Below are 22869 nucleotides of genomic sequence, written 5' to 3' on the forward strand. Positions count from 1 at the left end.
TACATAAACCATGAAAGAGACCCAACAGACACATCCAACAAAGTACCATAAGTAAGTAAGGCGCCATCGCTGCGTTGCCATCTCTCTGCAGTTTTCTACTTTAGCCCGTTGTTATGTAATCATTCTGCTTACTCTAATGTGGATCCACATTATTTGGGTTGTCCAAGACATGTCATTTAATGTCGCAATTTTTGCTTTTGACCAGATCGCGGATGTCTTAAAGATCCTAAGGAGATCAAGACATCCTCACATTATTCCAGATGATAAACATTAAGTTGTGTGTGGTTTGGCGATGTTTTTTTTTGGTACAGTCTAGGCTTTGGGCGTGTTTGTGCAAGTCTTTTTGCCTTTTTGAACAAAATAGGTTTTAGTCAGACATAGCACATATAGTATCGTGTATATCTTCTTTCAACGTCTCCCTTTAAAGGGCCACCACAGGGAATCATCTGCCTCCATCTTGCCCTGTCTCTTCTCTAGTACAGTCTGATTAAAATAAAAGATACCGTGTTACAGTGTAGGATATCTTTTAGTTAAATCTGACTATAATATGCCCACAGCTGGTTGTACATTGCAGTCCATGTGAACTAAAAACCAGTTTGCAGTTTCAATAGGTATCTTTAATGCTAAGCTGGGGTAAGAGTCATGGCAAAACTAATTGCTTGTGAGCAGATAACATCTGTGTTGTCTAAAGCGTAGCTCTTCATCTGTTGGACACATGAAATGAAATTGTTTAAGGCCATAATTTGATGTTCTGAAAAAGCAGCTGTTTAGGCAGGAAGGAAGGAAAAGCAGTTTGTGAATAGGAATGCCAAATTACCGCAACTATTGTGCGTTTGATTAAATCTCGACAATTACAGGAACACAAGAAAATGGTATAGCCTTCGAGGGAAGTAGAGGCACGGGAGAGCGAATGCAGAGAGTCAGAAAAAAAAAAAAGATGAGACGGGGCGAAGAAGGAGAGAAGGGGCCAGAGAAGGGAACAGCATGCTGCCTTCTCATGTCCTGATCTAACCTTCCCCTTTCTTGTGTGTGTTCAAGTGGCTTAAAGCTACGCCTACACTCTATAGTATGCTGGTTCTACACACGCACACACACAGATACAACCTAGCAATAAAACACCCAAACTGGTTTATGCTGAAGCAGATCAGATCTAAATTGTGTGTTGTATAAGTGATTTGTGAACTTTAGCCATGTGTCTGTTATTCACATGGATCAGTATCAACACTCCTGCCCGAATAGACTCTGGCTGTAACTAATAAAATGTGATTGTCAATACGCTGACCAACACCACAGCTGCTCCCTTTGTAACATTTGTCTTTGATTCACCATTTGAACCTTTGTGATCCCACACGAGCAAACGATGATCACTAGCTTATATTCATCTTAATCAAGTATGAGACTATGAAAGCTGCTCACAATTTGTCAAAGCTGGAACAATCAAATAAAATCTATAATCTGTGGTTGGTTAGTGAAACACGGGCAAAAGTAGAGGACGGACAGACGAGTCATTGTGGAGTGGTAGAGGAGTGGAGCCAGGTCGGAAGCTTTAGGGGTCGGTGGGAGGGCGCCCCTTGAAGGGGGAAAACTTAAATGAGTGGGAAAAGAGTAGCATGGCCTGCTGAGAAAGAATGTCAGATGTCCGTATATGGTGCAGGGCGGTCTTTTATGTCCCTGTGGCCTGTACATTGTGGTGGGCTGCTGTTCCTCTGCAGAGAGACTGAGGTAAGCCAAGAGTCACACAGTCACTATGGTCAGACCTTTGAACTCTCCTGCACCGTCTGTTCAGGAAAACATGAAATGCAGCATTTGTTTTTCTTCGTCATCCTTCTGATTAAAGCTAATCAATATTTTTCCAATCTGCATACATGATGAGCCTGCAACCACAAATATCAGCCAGAGTTGAGCTCATTAAAGGGACTGTTATCATTATAATCAGAATAATAATATTAGCAAAGTCCCTTTTGTTTAGTTTATGTCCTTTTGCTTAGTTTATGGCGATATAAACAAGTTGTTATTATGATGTCATGCATTCAATGTTGCCCAGCCTGTTTGGCCTCACAAGACACCACAAGTTCATTCAAACCATATGTAGACATTTACTTTGGAAAAAAACAACTCCTTTACTACTTTTCCAGGTATTTGAGATAAAAGTAGACACAGATATGTTTCTTTATACAGTAACAGTACGTGTGCTCTATACGTCTAAACCATCAAGGTTTTTCAAACATGGGATTTGCTTTTCTTGTCTTCAAAGACGCTCAGTTTGCACTTTGCACATAATGTTTCTGCCAACCTCGATGGCTAGAGGAGGAAAACCGGTTTCCAACTGTGCAACAAAAAGATCTTTGGCTTTAAGATAAGCCAAGATGTAACATATGGTTTCGGTTTTGTCCGTCGTTTTGTTTGGACGCGTCATTTTCCAAACATTTTTACTGATATTTTGTATATTAGGCTGTTAAATATTGGAAACGCGCAACATAATAATTATGCACAATTCCACAAAAAATATTTTAACGTTTGCCCACACAGCTTATAATGTCTGTTTATACTGTGCATGGTGTTTTTATACATATGTGTCATAACATGAGGAGAAAAACAGCTGAATTATTGTCTCCGTGGGTTGGCGTTTTTCTAAGTCGTGCGTTCCAAGGCCTAATACCAGTGTAAATAAAATACAAGACAGGGAGGGACATGACATTTAAAATAAATGGAATCAGACCAGGTACAAAATAACCTGAGTTTTAGCTTTGCCTCGTAAGTGTTCAATGAGCGAGTGTTGTAAGAAAATAAAGTCAAATGCTGCGCCATAATGAATAGAGCCTCTCAAAACATGAAGCAAATGAAAAATGGCTTTTAAAACCGTGGATTGCAAATAATACTGATAAAGCAATACTTTAACTGAGGCAAATTGGGTTAGGGTTAGGGTTAGGGTTAGGGGTTAACCCTAACCCTACATTTAGCAGTTTCTGTTTATCAAGCTTGTAGGAACATTATGATTCTGGGGGAGCGAATTATTTTGAAATGAAAAAAAAATAAATAAAATAAATAAGTCAGAGAAGCAATTTCTTTCCCTCTCTAAAAGAAATCCAACACTGTCAAATACATCTAGTGAATTTGTGCAAATAAGTTCCAGTTTTATTGCTAATATTAATGAAGAGGAGTGTGAGTTGATGTACTAATTTAAGCTTATAAATACGGTTTTTGGTCTGGATGGTTTTAAACTCTGGGACTTTCTCTTAAGCTGCAGTAGTTAACGCCATGTGACTGAGTCTGAAAAATGTCTCCAGATTTGTGCAAAGTAATTGTGACATATTTGTTGGACGCAGTCAAGTGAAATGACAATAATCTTGTGTATATTCATGCTCGTCTGTGTGACTGTGTGTGTGCAGCTGGCAGTGGAGGCCTATAAACATAACCTATGCACAGGTCATGTGGCTATTGGGTTAGGGATGATGAATTATTAATGTGTTCAGTGATTAAGTTTCCTTTGCAGTGTTTGTCATTTGTAATGCCAAAATTTGCAATGATAAAGATCAGTGAATCGTGCATTTCTTTTCCTATTGTTGGATTTAAAAAAGAAAATATATCTTTTATCTATTTTAGCAGCTTTAAGTATGATACATTTTGACATAATAAAAGTGTGGTTTAACAACGCCTTTGTTTTGTGGCTGAAGTGAAACCATGCGTCCTGTTTGCATATACTGTATCCTTTGTCTACGTGTGTATGTACATATTAGAAACCTAAGCGAGAACAAGGCCACAACATGGGAGCCTAAATATAGCCTGTGATTTCAACTCTCAGTTTTTTACGCAGGTCTCTGCTGTGACCGTCTAGTCAGATCTGAGTCATTTGGGCAAACGTCCACTAAGACAAGGCTGGAGTGTAGGACCCAGCGGTGCGCTGCGATGTGAGAGTGGAAAAACAGAGAGAGGGACGTGGTGGGAAGTGAGGCAAACCGGAGGGGAGAAGCATCGGGTTACAGTGTACATTCCGCCCAGACGCCATGTCGCCCAAACAGAGAAACACCAGCCTCCCTCGCTGGCTAAATCCACCAGACAAGGGCAGGTCTATTATACTGTAGTGCTGATGTGCCGTTTCATAAGACTGCATACCATTAGTCTCCACATCTTACACAACACTTCTACTTTACTGCTTTTACAGTGATTTTCATACAGTGAATATTTCATGATGCAGCATTACTGCATTAATTGATTCTCCTCCTGACTGATTGGACCCTGTTGTGTTGGAACTCAACGTCACATTTCTGACTAAATAAACTCATTGCACACACATTGCACACCCACACACACACTTGAAAGGGGATGGTCGCCATAGCTGCCGGAATATATTTTATATTTTATTCAAGCTAAATAAATCAGAGAGCAGCGCTGTATTTAGGTCAGAGGTGGTGTGTTGGTGTGTTAGTCTGCTTAAGACAGGTCTGGAACAAATTGTTTTTGGCCCTTAGGTGCTGTCTCCTGTATAAAACAACACCGGGGCTCGTTGCACGTTGCAACTACCTCCAGCAGCAGACAGTTTGAGACAGAATAACAAAAAATAATAATCAGAGAATGTGAACGGGAAAACAGGAAGCGCAAGCAGGAAGCAGAGAGTAAATGCGAAAAACTGATCAGCGTGAACGAACAAGAGGGAACTGAGAACAAAAATCACACCATCATAATACCATTTTGCATGGTGTATGTTTTTAGACTTTTTTCTCTCTTAAACTCATAATTTCTGTTTGACGTTATTGCCAAAGATATATAACTCCATACCAACAGAAGGGTGGAGGCATTTACAGTGACTGTAAGGATCACATTAAAGACAATTGCTTGTACAAAGGAGTAAGTATTCATGTTAACACCTGTAGTCCTGCAGCCTGGGGAAGTGTAGTAAGATTAGTATGCATGTATGTGGTAGGAGCAGATTCCACAGTCACCTCCTCTGTCATTGATCATCTTCTCTGTACTCTTGTGTCTCCCTAAAGGTATGGCAAGATTGTGTCAACCAAGGCCATCTTGGATAAAACCACCAACAAATGTAAAGGTGAGCTGTGAGCTGTCGTTTTCACGTGTGCTGTCATGTCAGGCTGATTTCGAGGATTTCAGGAATAGTTTTGTCATTTTGGGAAATATGTTCATTTGCTTTCTGGACATTTTATGACGCTAAACACAGCTGAGCTCAGCTCAAAGCTTTACTTTTGTCCAGAGGTTTAAAAACTGCCTACAGGCATCTGTAAAGTTCACTTTGCATTCAACTGAAGCTGTAATTGTGGCGGAGTTGCATACTCTGTCTACACCAGAGACTGGGTCAGGAGCGCCCACAGATGGGTTGCAGAAGATTAAACACTGATTTCTTTCCACGTTCCACTACTGAAGATTTATGTTTTAAACGACATGTATACAATGAAGTTGTGATTCCTTTATCAAACATTGGAAATGAGTCAATTATATTGTGCATTTTTAATTTGAAGTACACATTATAGTCACTGTGATTTACTTGGAAGCACGTCATATCCATGTCCACAGTCACACAAAGGCTTCCTTCTTCCTGATTCCATCAGTTCAATGTTATTCACATGTTATTCCCTCCAAAGTCTTCACTCTTTTATGCATTGTAGTCATCACAGTTAAACAGTTGAAGGGACTGTTGGTGAACATTTAGATTTTCAGTGGTGTCATTGTAAAGCACAATGCAAAAACACTTATTTATTCCAGGGAATTCATTTGGATTTCTTTCCAGTGGGATTGAGTTTAATCAGCATTCACTTCCAGGAGGCAGATTTATTCCCAATAAGATGATTTACTGTCTGATCATCCTCCTCTTCTTCACATATACTTCACACACTGGTGTAGTGAAATTAGATAAGCGAGAGATAAGGTGACTGTTATTATTATTTACCACCGTTTGAGAACCGTGGATCTAAACAGCTGATTTAAAGTGAGACCCTAGTAAAAGCTGTGAAATAGTAACCTCCGTCTGAGACGTCACAATTCACACATGGGTGGAAAAACAACACTGCAGTAAGTGGTAAGCACCTTTTTTTAGCGACTTCACCCTGGTTTATAAATCCCACGTATGTTCTCTTATTTTAATGTGAAAAAAGGCTTCAGAAACACCAGAGCACACGTGTTTATTCCCCCCTATGACGTGCGTACTGCAAACCACTGTGAGGTACAGTGTGTCAGCAGCACTGAGTTGATTCCGTGTAGAAGTTTAAACTATTCACACTAGCTTCACACTCCTCACAGAGGTTTTAACTCAGTGGTGTCTGTTTCACAGGATATGGCTTTGTGGACTTCGACAGTCCAGCAGCAGCACAGAAAGCTGTTACAGCTCTGAAGTCCAGTGGGGTCCAGGCTCAGATGGCCAAAGTAAGAATCCATTTCATCAGCATTGTTTTTTTCATGTTGTCCTTTTCCCTCCAAAGCTTTCCAGCCACCATCAGCTCCATGATCCAGATTTGTGTGTGCCTTCTCTAAAAATGTGTTGATCTCCCAAAAAGAATCATCACAAGTCTTCTGTCTGTCTCTGCACGAGCACACGTTTGTCTTCTCTGTCATGTAAAAGGTAAACTGTTACATGCCTTGGCCCGACTCCCCCGTTAGTGTCCTGTTGGCAGAGACACAAGATAAACTCTGGTTTATAGGGAGGCGTGTGTTGTGTCATACTTTATTGGATGATCCTGTGTGAATAATGGACAGTTGTAAGAAGGATAAAGACCGGCTTACCGGAGACTTGTTATAAGCGGAAACCAGTCAATTCCGCCTTTCTTATTATTCTTATGTTGTCGCCACTGTCTTCACTGCTTGCGTATGTTTCAAACCTGCTCCTGTTGTAGCTCTTGTTCTTCGCACTTTGTCTGGACAAGTGTCTGGAGTCAAAGCAACCCTTGTCGCCCATTAAGCTGATCCCTCTGGCTCTCCGGCTCCCCATTGAGGGAAGCCAGGGGAGGGTGCCCACTGTCAATGGGGCAGGCACAATAGGCTGGCATTGTCCATCGTCTGGGCCTAGGCCTGGGGCTGACACCAGCACTTAATACTCTCCACCCCAGTGTTCCCACCCCCTCCCTCTGCCCCGCACCCAAACAGACCCATTGCAATGTAAGACCAGGGTCTCCCTCAGCCCAGCCCTGCGACACTGTAACAGATCCACTCTGCCAGTTGATCTGAACCAGTCCGGTGCAACTAAATCCCAAGCCTACGTACGCTGCACCTCCTCTGTAGGAGTGGCACACGGTCCTGTGTATTACAATACGACGAGTGCAATTGGACACCAAAGCTTGACTCACCCAGACAGCATGTGCTCAGTCAGAGGTGTTGATAACCACTATGAAAACTTAAATATACACGGCTGCCACCAAGTCACTGGGTTACTTCAGGTCAGAGAAAACAGTCTAAATATACTCAGCACAATCAGTTCAATATAAAACTCCAGAGTGCAGCGTCACCTGTTTGCACCTTCACCATGGCTGCTGCTGCAGTGTTGTTCACAAACACGACGAGTCCCACCTTGCTCTTGCCGTCCTCAGAGTGTCCTCGGGTCCCTGAAAGGGCCATCCCAGACTGCAGGCCGTGGACCCAGAGGAACCGTGTGCGCAGGGGCGAGGGGAACAATGGCCGGGTTAAAAATAGAATAGCCCTCTGACTTCCCAGCACCTCCCTTTTCAAACTCGGCTCACATGCACTGCTCAGCACACAAGCCGGAAAATCCGCCAAACACACAGAGACACATCTCAGCACACATGGCTCAACGAGGGCCTGGCACAAAAGAATGCATTCGTATCTGCAGTGGGGTGAACGTCTTTGCGTGTTTATGAGCTGTGGTATCGCACAAACAAAAAAAGTAAAGGTACTTTTTGTTCCATTTGCTCGGTTGTCATATGTCTTTCAACATTAGTGCGGGTAATGACGTCCTGTAGTGTGCCACTGTGTTGTATAATGGCTGTAGGACCACACCCAGAATGATGACAATCACAGATCTCTTTGCCAGAAAGCTCACAGCTTTAGAACAGAGGCTACACATACTGTATAGACAGCGACTCTATAAAGACGCCTGGTTTAATACCATACATATTTTAGTCTGGATACTGACTGTCTGTTTGATTCTATCAGTATTGTTTAATGTTTATTGTTTGTGGGTTTTCAATCAGGACTGTTGGACCGCTGTCCGATAATATTGTTTTACTATAGATAAATGTAAATATGTCAAGTGAGCATAGATAATAAGAGACACTTTGATTAGAAGGAGCCTCTTAGTCGTCATTGTTTACTCTTGTATCCTCCTCCTCCTTTCATTACCCAAATTAGTCAAGACTCCCACCACCAGCAGCCCTGTCACTTCCCACCATCTGTGCAAAACACCAGTGTTTTAAACCACCCAACATCTCCAACTTCCCCTCTGCTCTATCCTCTTCCTGCACTCTCTGTTTTTTTTTCCCTTCCCCTCTTCAAAGCCCAGCCTCCTCTCTCCTGGTTGCCAGGCTCCTGTTGCTCTGTGAACTCTTTAACTTCATGCCTGGCTTCCTGTCTGCTTCTGCACAGTCGCATACGGTTTCACTGTCAAGATAGTGCCATTAAAGACCCATAAAAACATCCAGATCTCTTAATTACGCAATCTTTTAATCCTCGCTGACAAATTCATGGTTTTTATTTGTGTCAGGTTTTTTTTTTGGTTTTTTTAAGGTCTGTTAAGGCTCAGTTAAGGCAGTGACACATGGACAGACATGGGTAACATATTATTCAGAGCTTCAGTTAATTTTATGCTAGATGATGTTGATTTCAGGCTCTAATGCCTTAAAAAAAATTTTATCCCCACTGCAAAATGATAGTTAATTTAATTAACATTAAAAAGTGTGAATGCAAAGACTGTAATCCGACTGCTGCATACACAGAAATATGCAAATCCATAGACAAAGACTAGGGTTGGGCACTTATTTAAAAAAATTACTGCATTATGTCGGTACCGTGTTAAAGTGTTAAATCAATCATTGCCAATTTTTGCTACGTGAAAGTTCATCTGCGTTAAGAGTGTAACATGAACTCAGTGTGAGAGAAAGCTGTGCAGTTGCTCCAGCGTCATGCCCGACAGAGAATCGTGTACTTTTCTGCCTCTAATCTCAAATCTACAGTGCAGCTCATGTCCAACAGAGAACAACAGTTTTACTAGTAACTGACATGTTTGGACTCATTTTTCACAACGTAAATTACATTTCTGTTGTTACAAAGACTACCAAGGTCCCTGACCCCAGAAAAGATGCTTGAAAATAAAGGTTTTGAATTGAAGTGAGTGACGTTTGGCTCATATCTTCCACTGAGAGCAGTGTAATACACCAAGTTCTAGTATTATTTCACCGGCGTCTTATGGCGAGGTCTGGACGTACTGTATATTGACTTCTATCTCCGCGTCCTTCACAGCAACAGGAGCAGGACCCCACCAACCTCTACATTTCCAACCTGCCAGTTTCTATGGACGAGCAAGAGCTGGAGAGCATGCTGAAGTCGTTCGGCCAGGTCATTTCTACGCGAATCCTCAGAGATGCCAACGGGACCAGTCGCGGTGTGGGATTTGCCAGGTCAGTCGATCGCCTCCTACTTTTAGACATGTACTGAAGTCTGAAGATTTGGAGATCCTCCTGCCAGTCCCTGGTCAAATCTCATATGTGATGTCCAAGTGAGAACACAGCAGGAGGACATCTGGATTAGGGATGGGCATTTCAAGGAAAAATGCTATTCAACAGTAACGGGGGGGGGGGATTATCTGAAGAATATCCGAAATTTCCCACCCTCATCAGTGTTCCAGCCAAACCTACGTGATAGACTAATCAAATGCTCGGTGCTCCTGAGTCACATTGTGTGACCTGTGTCACTGAAACATTGTTCAGGGTTGTATACAGTATCTTGTTGCCATAACTGATAATCATCAAAAGTGTATTTCCATCCCTAGTCCAGATGATTTCACAGCGAGCATGAGTGTCCTGCCTCCTGCAGCTCGACCCCTGGGTGTTCAGGACATTCTCCTGCAGTCATGAACACATTTGACCCGGACTATCTCCTGCCGTGTTTGTCATATGTGGACAGCAAACTCTGGAAAATGTCTGAACCCAGTTCTGAGTTCATGTCAAAAAAAACTGTCCCGTGTGCCTATTATCGGTAAATCATACGCCACGAGAAGGATTAAGAATTTAACTTTGTTTTTTTAATTTCAGAATGGAGTCCACGGAGAAGTGTGAGGCCATTATTCAGCATTTCAATGGGAAATTCATCAAGACTCCACCAGGAGTGCCTGGTGTGTGGAATGCATTCTAAGAACATGATATTGTTTTTGTTGGTGCCAGAGCTCACTGATTTTGTTCCGTGCCGTGATGACTGAATTCACCCTGTTGTTTGATCTGTCGCTTTCACAGTGCCCGCAGAGCCCTTACTATGTAAGTTTGCAGACGGAGGTCAGAAGAAGAGGCAGAACCAGGGGAAGTATCTCCAGAATGGAAGGCCCTGGGCTAGAGATGGAGACACGGTAACACGGACAAACTTTCGGCTTCCTGCCTTCGTGTTTGAATGTTAAAGCAAGCCTGTGTTTAAAGGTTCTCGGGGTGATAGTTCTCCGTGTGTGTTCGCCGAGTGTATTTGTACAGACTGTATGTGTGTTTGCATGACCTCACTCGTTCTGAATCCTGTGTATTGTTTTCCTAGGGAGGAATGACGCTCGCGTATGACCCTACAGCTTTACAAAATGGGTGAGTGGTATGCACAGACTGACTGAAAACAGTCCCAGCCCTAAAGAAAAATAAGTGCAGGGCTCAAACTACTGTGCAGTGCTGCCCTCTGCTGGGCCTCAGCTGAACACACACATATTTTCAGTGTAATTGGAGACATGTTGCAAGATTGTTGACAAAATGCGGCTGCCTTCATGCTTTTTCCTCACACTTATGCTCTTGTTTGTTTGGCAGCTTCTACTCCTCTCCCTACAGTCTGGCTCCAAATCGAATGATTGCCCAGACGTCCCTCTCACCATACATGCATTCTCCTGTCTCATCCTACCAGGTTCAAATTTTTTTCTACCCATAATTCACATAATACATATAATTTTTGTTTATAGCCTAAGCAAAAGTCAAAAATTCCTGTCGCTTTTATTGTGTGGAGCCGTTGGAGTCTGCGTTATGTAAGTGAGCAGGCAGTCAGACAGGAATGCAGTCTCCAGCACTGATAATATTTACCCAGGCTGCTTCTCCCTTTTTCTAAACCATCTCTGAAAACTTAGCTGTGGGAGCAACAGAACAAATATGAGAGGGTTCCATGTTGTGTTCTCTGATCCACAGGTACATAGCCCATCCTGGATGCATCATCAGTCATACCTCATGCAGCCAGCTGTGAGTATCACTCCAAACACATGCACTCACACCCAGGGGCGTCACTAGGTTTTAAGGACAGGGGGGGCTTAGCCCCCAGGAGATGCACAGAATGTGAGCGAACGTTTAATTTCACAAACAGCTAACAAAAACTGAGAAAAGGCACGTTTTGGACAGATTTAACAGAGACACTTTACTGTGCAAATGTTTTAGGCCACCATTACATTTTTAACACAGTACAACAACAAACACAGGAAGTACTGTATGTTTACAGCATTAACAACAACAACAAAAAGAAAAAAATTTAGGACTAACTAGCTAGCTACTGTAAGTAGCAGAGTTCTTTTGGAGCTGAAATGTAACTTTTGACCGCAAACAATAAAGGTAAGACGTGCACAGAGATATACAGCACGCATCTCATGCTGCCTCCTGTACAGGGGGCTCTCGGCTACAGAGTGTGTAAGCCAGGTTTTTATTTGTCAAACAGGGAGCATTTGGCAATTACGCGGGACTTTCTGCTGGTAGCTGGGGGGCTGCAGCTAACTTATTGTTACTATCAGCAGTGATACTTACTCTCTTGAAAAAATTTCGTATGTCCATTCTTGTTCACGTTCTTCTCCTAATGCTGCTCTAGTCGGTTCTGTGTGCTCCGCTCCCGGTACACACACTGCAGGTACCCAGGTACCGAGTGCAAGCTAGGTTGCAGGGAAAACGTGGACTGGATTTCAGTGATTTGGGCGTGCTCTATATGAACAAGTGGAATGGACTCGATAACGACGCACTGACTCTGACTCTCTACCGCTTCCATAAGGGAAACTAAGATTTATGATCACATTTAAGTTAATAATAACTGGTTATATGATTATTTATCTAAACTCAAATTCTCGCCACATTATATTGAATTTGTCAGCACTTTTTTGTAAAAAAACATAACATTTTTTTTATAAATGAACATAAAATTATTTAGGGGGGCTTAAGAATATTTTAGGGGGGCTTTAGCCCCCCTAAAATAGGCCTAATGACGCCACCGCTCACACCTATGATCAGTGTAGAGCGTCTAATTAACCTCTGCATGTTTTTTGACGTGGGTGGAAACCGGAGAACCCACCCACACACACACACACACACACACACAGTGAAAACATTCAAACTCCACACAGAAAGGCCCAAACTGGTGATTGCAAACTTTTTGAACGTATATCCATTTTCCTCTCTCCATGACCTAATGAGATAAAGACAAATTACTCACACATGGGACTGTTTGGATCACATGACGACTGACTGTGGCTTTCAAACTTGTGTCTGTCTCTGTGTTTTCACAGGGTACAGTTCTTACCCCAACGATGGATCACGCTATGTCCATTCAGCCCACGTCCATGATGGGGCCTCTCGCCCAGCAGCTGAGCCACCTGTCCCTGGGCAGCACAGGCACTGTCAGTACCAAGCACACTGAGACGTGATGCATACAGCAGATAGTTCTCCCACTCATCCTTGAGTTGTCACATATTGAACAGACTTTTTGTTTTCCTCTGTGCCTCCCCTACAGTATATTCCGGCCAACACAACTATGCAGGGGACCTACATCCCCCAGTACACACCAGTGCCTCCCTCCAATGTCCAAGTAGAGGTATGAAGGTCACCTCAATTTCAGATGCTTACATTTAAACATTGTATAACGGAGTTTATACCTGGTATATGCCTGAATGCTTCTTGCGACCATATTTGGTGGTTTGGAGACATCCTTTTGCATTAGTGATTTATTTCTATGTTAACCCATGATTTCTTATTCTAATTGTTGAAATAATCTTATTTCATGGTACAGCAGCAGGAGTCAGGCTTTGATTCCCTGTTTCTCTTTCTCTCTTTCCAGTAGTCTCCTTTTCTAAATTAAATAAAGAAATAGAGTTAGCACCAGCAGCGTAGCTCTGTGCAAAATCTGTGGTCATTTTGAAAAGTTTGTGACAGCATATTGGTACACGAGCACTGCATCCACTTTAATGGACACTTTAGTGTGCCAGTCATGTGCAGAGCAAGTGAGGGAAAGAAAGAAAGAAAGAAAGAAAGAAAGAAAGAAAGAAAGAAAGAGAGTGGGCTGTGACTGGAGAAGAGAGTCAGAAATTAGTAATAAAGCTGTGAATGAGCAGAGCAGAGGAACCTTTAGCCTTTTCATGGAGGGAGGAGATCAACAGTAGTCGCCTGTGGGATGAGCAACATGGCCACATGGAGTGAGAATCAGGGCAGGGTTATGAAAGGCTAAAGGTGGTCTAGTAAGAAATGAGCTCAGGCTGTGAGCGGTTGGATATGGAGATAGAATCAGATTATTGTTTTACTGTAGATAAATGTAAATATGTCAAGTGAGCATACTGTTGTTCTTCACACTAAATCATATGATGTCTTAAGTTTGACAGGGAGGGCATCTTTGAAGATAAAATAAGTAGAACTGCGGCCATTGGTATTCAAATTTTGAAATTGAAAGAGTAGAGGCACTCGTGGGTTGCCAGATAGTTTCCAAAGAATAGAAACAAGGAGCTACACTTACACCCGGTGATACACTGTGTTCTTGCACAATACCCATTTACACATGAAAATGATCTACGCTGGCATCTGTCTCCCAAACCATGTCCTCTTTCAACTGTCTTACATTTTTCAGTATGCTGTTTTTCTTCTCTGGTCGAGACATTTCTTGAGAGACGAAGTAAGGCCTTTAATTTCAGTAATGTTAGGCATTTCAAACCCATAGCTGCAGCCAGCTTTGTTTGACTGTCCATCAATCCATTGTTTAACACTTTATCCTCTGCGTGAGAGATGTGAGGCTGCTGGTGCCAATCCCAGCTGACACAGGTCACACCCTGCGCAGCTCACCAGCCCATCACAGGGACAACATATAGAGATTAACAACTATTCACTGACAGCTACGGTCAACATGGGTTGACACAGGTCAACCCAGGTCGAACATGCCACACAAAAAACCCGGACTGTGACATGAACCAGCAACCTTTTCGCTATGAGACAACAGCTGTTAGCCACGTGCATTATCGTAATCCCAAAATGGGTGTCGAAGTGCCATGAAGTACATTATTGGGTGGGCGGAGCTACAGGCCAAAACTTACATTGTAAATAAAATGGCTGTACCATTGTTCTTAGTAAAGCTAGTATTTCAGGGTATTTCCTCCATCTTTGATGACAAATCATGGTCATTTTATGAAAATCTGTCTATTGTAATGAGTTATCCATTTATTAACTTTCTTATTTTTAGGAGAATGGCAGTCAACAACAACAGGTTGCTATGGAAACTCCCGCAGAACACACAAACTACTCTTACCAACACACCAAGTGAAGCTAAGGTAGGACAGTGACAGTGACATTTTGTAAAAAATTGATCTTTTAGCGATTTAGAGTTTTCTTAACTATGAGCTTTGTGTTTTGTTCAAAAAGAAATTAAATTGTAAATTGTGTTTTTGTTTATAATGTGGGACATAAGGCTTTGCAAGTTAAACATAACATTTACTATGTAGTTAATTGGGTTGAGTTGGTTCATCTAAGTGAATCAAACCTCGAGTCTTTTATTGTTTTCTTTATTTTGCTCAAGTTTGTCCTCAGATTAAGCTCCTGAGACTCATGACTCACACGCAATGTGATGAGTCTCATGAGGGTTATTTATAATTTTTTCATGTTGTTTTGTTCATGTGCGTCTTCAGTCTGTTGGCTATTTTATTTTTTTCCTTGGCACACTAACTGTGTCCATCCTTAGCAGTATGATGCACAGTTTGCACTTCACTCTACTTTCTTGTTATATTTGATTCAGGGACGGTTTTTCCTGTGTCCTCATACTTCTTTAAAATGGCATATTTTGCTGGGTTTTTATGACACAATACTTATTATGACTATTATGTATCTTGCACCTTGCAAATACTCAAAAATTAAAACAAAAAATTAAACAAAACTAAGCATATAAAAAAGCACAAATTCAAAGGGGAAATTAAAGATAAGAATTCCCATGATGCCATGCTGTTCCCTGACACCAGCGATTTCCACAACTTTGAATCCAAAGAAATTCATATTTCTTTTCAAGGTTAAGGACATTTTTCTCGTCTTTTAAAAACATCATGGGTAGGGACGTCCCAATACAATTTTTTCACTTCCGATAGGATACCGATATTGCAGCCTTGAGTATTGGCTGATACTGATATTGATCCGATACAATATCAGCACGAATCACACATACTTTAATTACATATTTTGTAGTTTGGAATGTTAGAATAGGCTTGATCAAGTGATATTACTTAAACAGAGAACAATAGTCAGCAACAGTAGGTATGAGAAAAACTGACCCATTTATTATTAAACAATGGGTTACATAAATTTTAACCATCAACATAAGAATATTGGATTTTTTGCCATGTTAATTTCATCAGGAGGAAAGTACCAAGTGCTAACACGGGTGTTTTCAGTGCACCCGTGTTTCACAGGTAACAGCGTTTCTTCAGAGAACACACACTTGTTTTCACTATTTTGGATTAGCCCAATCCACACAGGGTGAGTGACTCGTCCCGCAGATAAACCCGAGCCCGGGGACCGGCCCCGCAGACGTACTTAGCTCCGAGTATAGAGCTTCAGGGCACATTTAAAACACAGAAAGCGCTTGGCATGGCTGGTTTTTGGGGTATAATTAACAAACGGAGGCTGTTGAAAGTCAAAAGGTGGCGCTGGTGTCTGAAATAATGTTGTTTTAGCAGCTCGCCTCAGGATGAGCTGGCGTGGTGCTAATGGCTATCTCGTAGCCTCTGATTTCAGAAGTTAAAGAAAAATGTTTAGCCTCTGAAATAGCAGTAGCACGTCTTATGTGTTGTTGGGTCAAAATTATGATTCATTTTTATATTGCCTTTTAGTCGTGATTTAAAGTAGCAATAATTCTGCAGAAGTCACAAAAATAGACTTTATATAGTTTTTCTTTGTTTTTTTTTGTTCATAAAAACGAGCCAAGTGAACTTTGGACTGTGACATATTTCCAAATTTCACAAATTCAATCCAGTTTTTAACATTTTGAGTACTTTTTGCTCAGGTGTGTTTATATAGTTGATGAAAATATTTTTTTTATCAGATTGTCTAGGTTGTGCTGAAAAAAAGGGTTTTAAGACGTTCTATATTGCACGTTTGAACATAGTAATGGAAAAAAGCAGCCGAAATGCTCTGTGTTCAAAAGACAATGAGATAATCATCCCATAAGCTGCTTCCCGACGTCATCAAAAACTAGGCCTTTGTTGTTGTTGTTTGATTGAGAGAAAATTAGATTCTGTTGCATGAACTTTTGTCCACTTGCTAAAGAAGAAAATGATATTGTGATAGAGTTTAGTCACTCAGTCCTAATCCACACTGTGTTGTGTGTGTGTGTTTTCTGGCAGGATGGGGCCGGGGGCACGAAATGAATCCAAGCAGAGGATTCAGCTGGAAGAGATCAGTGCTCCACACCATCACCAAGCACCTGGACTTGAACATGGATAACAAAAGGAAAGTGTGTGTGTGTGTGTGTGTGTGTGTATGAGAGTGTGCGTGTGTGTGCCTGTTTTGTTTTGTTTTGTTTTGTTTTGTTTTTTTAGAAGAAAAAAAACAACAACACTTACTTCATCGGACCTTTCTGCTCACATCCTCAAGAGTTGATCAACCAAAGGTGGAATCTTCTTCATAGAAGCTCTGATCTATTTTAATAACTGTAAAAGGATCGTAACAGCGAGTTTAAGAAACACAGAAAAAAAGAGAGAGAGGAGGAAGAGACACAGAGCATTATTTTTGTGCACGTAATATAACAAAATCTTATTTTTTAAAAAGAAAAAAGCATTCTGGACGTTTCAGGGTGATTCAAGAAAGAGTTGAAACACAATGTGTCTTTTAATTTTTTTTTTGTAAAATATGCAAACGTTTAATTTTTATTTCCTGATGTCTGTTGTTTGACATTCTATTTGCAGCAGCAGGGGGCAACAGTTTGTACAGATTTAAAACAACAACAACAACCTACAAACACTTATTTTGCTGGTCTGGTGTGTGGCGTCGATGTCAACCGTGAGAGACAAACCGTTTAAAGCTACTTTCTTTCCTGTAACTGCTGCAGAGATTTCTACTCACGCACAGAAGAGAAAACAACATTGACTGTTTATATACTCGAGTCAAACGAATTCAAGTAAATGTAGAGCATTCCGTCGTACGTGAACAAAAGACAATCAATGAATTCTATTTATATTTGAATGATAGTTCTATTTTTAGCATTTTTAGATCATGGAAACACACATTTATGGAAATGTTATTTAATGCTCTGTAGCCTGACACCGACTTCAATCCACGCAGTAAACAGTGAGGTGTAACGTGTGGTTTTTTTGTGTTGTTTGTTTTTGATGTTTGGATGAACTCTCGGTTCATTCTCGTCATCAAAAACAACGACAGCGTTCACACGATTAGTCGTCCTGCTTTGTTTTAATGGAAGTCCGTCGTAGGTCTACGCCCACAGGAAGTGGTTTTAAGCGGTTTTATTGTGGTAAACCTTCAGGTATCATCAAACTCATCCTCTGTCGGAGCGATGGAACACGAACATGGTTTAGATTTGAGCGGTTAAGATTCCTGAAAAACATTTTTTTAGCAAAAGCAACGAGGGAAATCAAATAGAAGACTAACAAAATCCTTGAGAATAATTTGTCTGAAAGATAAGGGAGTTGTTGAGTCTTTTTTTCTTTTGTTCAATGCTGCTGTCACCTGACTTTGATTCTCTGTCTGTCTGATTTTTGTTTTTAGTTTTGTAGAAAGTTGAAATGTCTTTTTATTTCTCTCTCTGTCACTTGAAAACCTTTTTTGTGCTAATTTGCCTTAATTTTGATGACTCTATCTTTGAAGTATATAAAATTCTAGTTGTAGATTTTAGCTTCTCCTTGAGAGTAGATGATAGTGTGTCTCGTAGGGATTGATGCTGTTTTTTCTATCACATTTTCACCCGGTTTTGTTTTATACACACGGAAAAACCCGCGTTCCCGTCCTTGTGACGTCTGTCCTGAAGTGGCGTCAGGCCCGTTTGTTCATGCACGTTGAGTGAAGCTCATGTCACCACATACAGTACTTGCAAATATTTTAAACATTAATTTATACAGATATCAAAAGCTGTAGATATGTAGATTATAAAGGCTTTTTTATTTCAAAGCACTTCTCACTAGACCATGGAAGTGCCATTAAAGATGATTCTTACAGCCTTTAGTGAGACAGCAAGTCTAAACCAATTTTTGAGTGATTTCCAAATTCTGCAGAAACTATTTCTAGCGAAGCCTTAACGTTTTGTTTTTTTCTCCAAATAAAACTGCCTGATGTTTCACAGGATGTGTACATACTACAGAAGGCACCAGCCTTGTTTGAAGGCCACAAATTTAAGTTTTCGTGTGAGCTGTAAAGTTTTAAGGCGCTTCTTATTCCCACTCTTCCACCGTTTATGTCTGAATCCACTGTGAAACGCAGTTTGACGACGTCTTTCTCTCAACACAGCACGCAGTTTGATGATTCTGTTTCTGTTTTTATCGTTTGTTTAGTTTCTTTTATCTCCACACGTCATTGTTTTTACTGTGTGTTTTCTCTGCAACCAAAGATGTTGTAGTTGTTTTTAGCTCTCGGTCACAGTCAAACCTGCTCGCTCTCACCCACAGTGTGTAGCTTTCCCTCTTCTGATTGATTCAGAAAGAGAAAGACTGCAGCAAGGGTGTCTACATACATACATACATACATACATACATACGTACAGTACATGCAATGTAATGTTGGTGGGCATTAGGGTTTCTAAATTATAGGAATGTTTAAATTTGGAAACTTTGCATGAGAATTAACAGGAATTAAGTAGAAATTAAAATTGAAGGTTGGGAACTTAAATATAGTTGATAAATAATATAATGTAGCATAATCTAGGCTAAAACAATCAGATGTGATGCAAATACAGTTGAATATCAATGCTATTCCCCACACACACAGAGACAGACAGATTGATTGATTGATTGGTTGATTGGTTGATTGATTGCTTGCCATTTCCCAGTTTCCAAATTTCCCAAACTTAAGTTCCCATGGTAAGTTTCTGGAAATTTATAGAGAACTTTCTGCCCCTTTGCAACCCTAGTGGTCATCTTTATGTGTATAACACAACATGTGGTTCTAGATACATCTACTCCGTGGGCCAGGAGGAAGAGCTGGGTTTGTAGTTTGATTCCTGGCCCCTCGAGCCCATCGTCTCCAGATGACTAGAAAAGTCCATTCCAATGACTGTAGCGGGAACTGGCACCAAGAGAACATTGTCATCAGATAACAGACAGATAACACCTGCAAATACACACACTCTGCTGCACGTGCTGCACAAGTAGTCGCAGCATGTAGAACAGCGTGTTGGTGACAGTATAATATCACAGGTTTGTGAGGGTGATGATGTTATATAGCAACATTTTTGTCCGGTGGATTTTCTTGTGTGTATTTGCAGCTCGGTGTTGTTCACGTCAGTGAAGGTGAGATTTTCTTCATTTGCTGTGTTTTTCCTGAGCTGCGGGACATTGGACGCTCTCTGGCTGGTGTTCACTGTGTATGTTATGGACAAAAGTATCTGGACGCCCGACCATTACACCAACAGGGACTGTAATGACGTATTCAAACATATACACTACTTTAATATGGAGTTGTGCAGCTATAACAGCTTTTGCACTTCTTGGAAGACTTTCCTCAAGAAGTGTTTCTATGGGACTTTGTGTCCATTCATTCTGTAGAGCGTTTATGAGGTCAGACACTGATGTTGGACGATATTGTTCCAATTCCTCCCAAAGGTGCTCGGTGGGGTCGAGGTCGGGGCTCTGTGTGGGCCAGTCCAGTTCTGGCCCACCAAACTCATCAAACCATGTCTTTGTTGTCCCTGTGTTGTGCACTGGGACGCAGTCATGTTGGAATAGAAACTGTTGCTACATAGTTTGGAAGCATAGCGTTGTCCAAAATGTCTTGGTCTGCTGAAGAGTTCAGGTTTTCCTTCCTTTGAGATAAGGGTCCTGATTGAAACACCTGACTTTAATATTTAACAGGTGTGCCCAAATACTTTTGTCCATACAGTGTATTTTTAATCCCAGTTACAATCAAAAAAGACCGAATCTGCCCACAGACGGACACACACATGCCAGAGTAACGTTAAAACAGACCCTCTGCAGTGTGGGTGACCTGGTCAGAACACTAAAATAAAAGGTTTCATGGCTGAGCTCCAGTCCACGTTATGACAGTTGGGGAATACTTCAAGAAATTCAGCTTTTATGAGCGTGAGAGGTTTCAGACCGGAGAGCTAATTTTTGTAAATAGCCCCCTTTTTTCCTCTTGTTTGTTTCTCCTCGCGTGTTTTCTCATTTGTTTTTTTATGATTTAAAATCTGTCCTGAAAACACAGTGACTAGCAAGATTCAGTGCACCATGAAGGAAAATGTCATGGATATTGTTGATATGTTCAGAGAAATGATATTCCATGTATTAGCCATCACTTTTAATACAGAGAAAAAAAAATCAGGATTTTGGAACTATGAAATGACCACTTGTTACAACACAGTGTTTATTTATTTTTGTTTTATTTATTTTCATTTTCTTTTGATATAAACTTGTCCACAGAGACACAATGATGCTCTAAAAATGACTTGGCGTCATGAGCTCTATAGAAACCTATGTTACATTTAGTTTAGAGGAGAACTATGATCAGCGGTGTGCTGACATACACAATATATTATTATTTTTCTTTAAATCTTGCACTTATAAATTTTGGTCAACACCAATTCGATTTTTTTTTTGGTTGATCCTAATGTGGAGGTGACAGTTTATTTCATAGCTTCAAAACATTTTGCTGCTAAAACAGGATTTCTCAGCGGGGGTTAGATGTCGTCCAGTCTGTGTTGTCAAAATGTCTATTTTCATTTAATTCTGTTTATACCAGGGGTGGCTCCTCATGTTCTGTTTAAAATAATCCTTTTATAATACTAATATGAAGTTTTAAAAAGCTAATTGTTGTTGTAATGGGCAGGTCAATGAAAAACTAAACTAAACTCGTTGCTTAACCCTGTCAACCACGTTTGTGTGAGTGGGACGTTTTGAAAATGCGACTGGGCTACGTCTCACTTCCTGTTTGTGAACAGTTTTCTTATTTATACAAGAACTCATTTTGTACAGTTTTGGTAGAGGAAAGAGGTTTTGATATTTGGTTATTTTGCAAAGCCACTTGGCTACTTTTGTCTTCCTGTGCCAGAGTTGCTAAACATTTTCTGTAACTTGTGTTTTTATTTTTTATTGATTGAGATAAGATTTTCCTCCTTTCTTGTTTTTTTTCTCTTTGAATTTGAATATGTCTGTTTTTCTTTCTTTTTTTTAATAAAAGTCTTGTTTCGATGATTGAGTGGACTGCGGTTTTCATCGCGGTTGCTGTTGGGATTGTAATATTGCTCTGTGATGAATCTTCTTCTTCAGGCCTTTGCCTTATAGGGGTTGCCACAGCAGATCATCTGCCTCCATCTAGTCCGAGACCATGTGTCTTTTTCTGTCAAACTTGCGACCATTGCAACCTTGATGTCTTTCGCACCCAGGGTACCGGTCTTAACCACTGAGCCACTCCACCCGCACTCTTCTACCTGAGCTGTCCCTCAAATCTGCTCATTTCTAATATTGTCCATCCTGGTCACTCCCAACTAAAATCTCAGCATCCTCAGCTCTGCCACCTCCTGTCTTTTAGCCCTTGTTTAGACAGCAGCCCAAATCGGATTTCTAAGCATATCCAGATTGTATCTATCTTGATTTTAACTAAAAAACACATGAGAACGCATTCCAAACACATGCAGAGGTGGTTTCGAATGTGATTCTGATCTATCTGATGGGATTTCAAAGTGTCTTGTGCGTCACTCGCAGCGAGAGTCGAACGACAACAACAGTCAGTGACGTAGATCAGGAGAGACTGAAGTTAATGGGAGGCACGTTAAAGATCGAAAATCCATTTGTTCTGGGGCGTGGCCTCTAACACGATGTCAATGTGGATACACGCAGATCGGATCTGATCACTTGCAATATAGTGTATACATATATATAATGTGAACAGTTGGTCCGGAAGATCAGATTCTGATTTGATGTTCAATAAATCCACTTTGGGCTGCAGTCTAAACAAGACCTTAGATGGTGCCACTGTCTCCAAGCCATCCATCATAGAAGCCTTTGTGCACTGTCCATTGCTTTGGATGGTTGACCCCAGGTACTTAAATTCATCCACTTCCTCTCCCTCTACTCCAGGGATGTCAAACTCAAAACACAGAGAGGGCCGAAATTCAAGGTAGTGTCCAAGTCGAGGGTCAGACGTGGTCAAAAAGCCAAAGACATAGTAGTGGAAAATGAGCAATAAATGAATTGATTTATCCATGGAACAGCCTCATATCAACATGAACTCACAAAGTAATGTACTGTCTATGTCACAGAGAGGTAAACATTATATTTTTCATTGAACTCAGCAGTATAAC

At 41.0% G+C, this 22869-nt stretch overlaps 1 protein-coding gene across 2 annotated transcripts in view; it reads left to right on the forward strand.

Annotated features, from left to right (window-relative positions):
* The window catches only part of LOC131460610 (RNA-binding motif, single-stranded-interacting protein 2-like), a 34951-nt gene extending 13194 nt beyond the window's left edge, over window positions 1-21757 (forward strand). For both annotated transcript variants that reach the window (XM_058631235.1, XM_058631236.1), the window contains exons 3-14: window positions 4989-5047; window positions 6284-6375; window positions 9418-9575; window positions 10209-10288; window positions 10407-10516; window positions 10693-10736; window positions 10950-11043; window positions 11319-11369; window positions 12671-12781; window positions 12895-12975; window positions 14605-14692; window positions 16751-21757. In XM_058631235.1, coding sequence (XP_058487218.1) covers window positions 4989-5047; window positions 6284-6375; window positions 9418-9575; window positions 10209-10288; window positions 10407-10516; window positions 10693-10736; window positions 10950-11043; window positions 11319-11369; window positions 12671-12781; window positions 12895-12975; window positions 14605-14685 — 961 coding nt within the window. In that variant the 3' untranslated portion in view covers window positions 14686-14692; window positions 16751-21757. The remainder of the gene's footprint in view (window positions 1-4988; window positions 5048-6283; window positions 6376-9417; window positions 9576-10208; window positions 10289-10406; window positions 10517-10692; window positions 10737-10949; window positions 11044-11318; window positions 11370-12670; window positions 12782-12894; window positions 12976-14604; window positions 14693-16750) is intronic.
* Window positions 21758-22869: the final 1112 nt, after the last annotated feature.

Source organism: Solea solea, chromosome 6 (assembly GCF_958295425.1).
Source record: "Solea solea chromosome 6, fSolSol10.1, whole genome shotgun sequence".
Lineage (NCBI taxonomy): Eukaryota > Metazoa > Chordata > Actinopteri > Pleuronectiformes > Soleidae > Solea > Solea solea.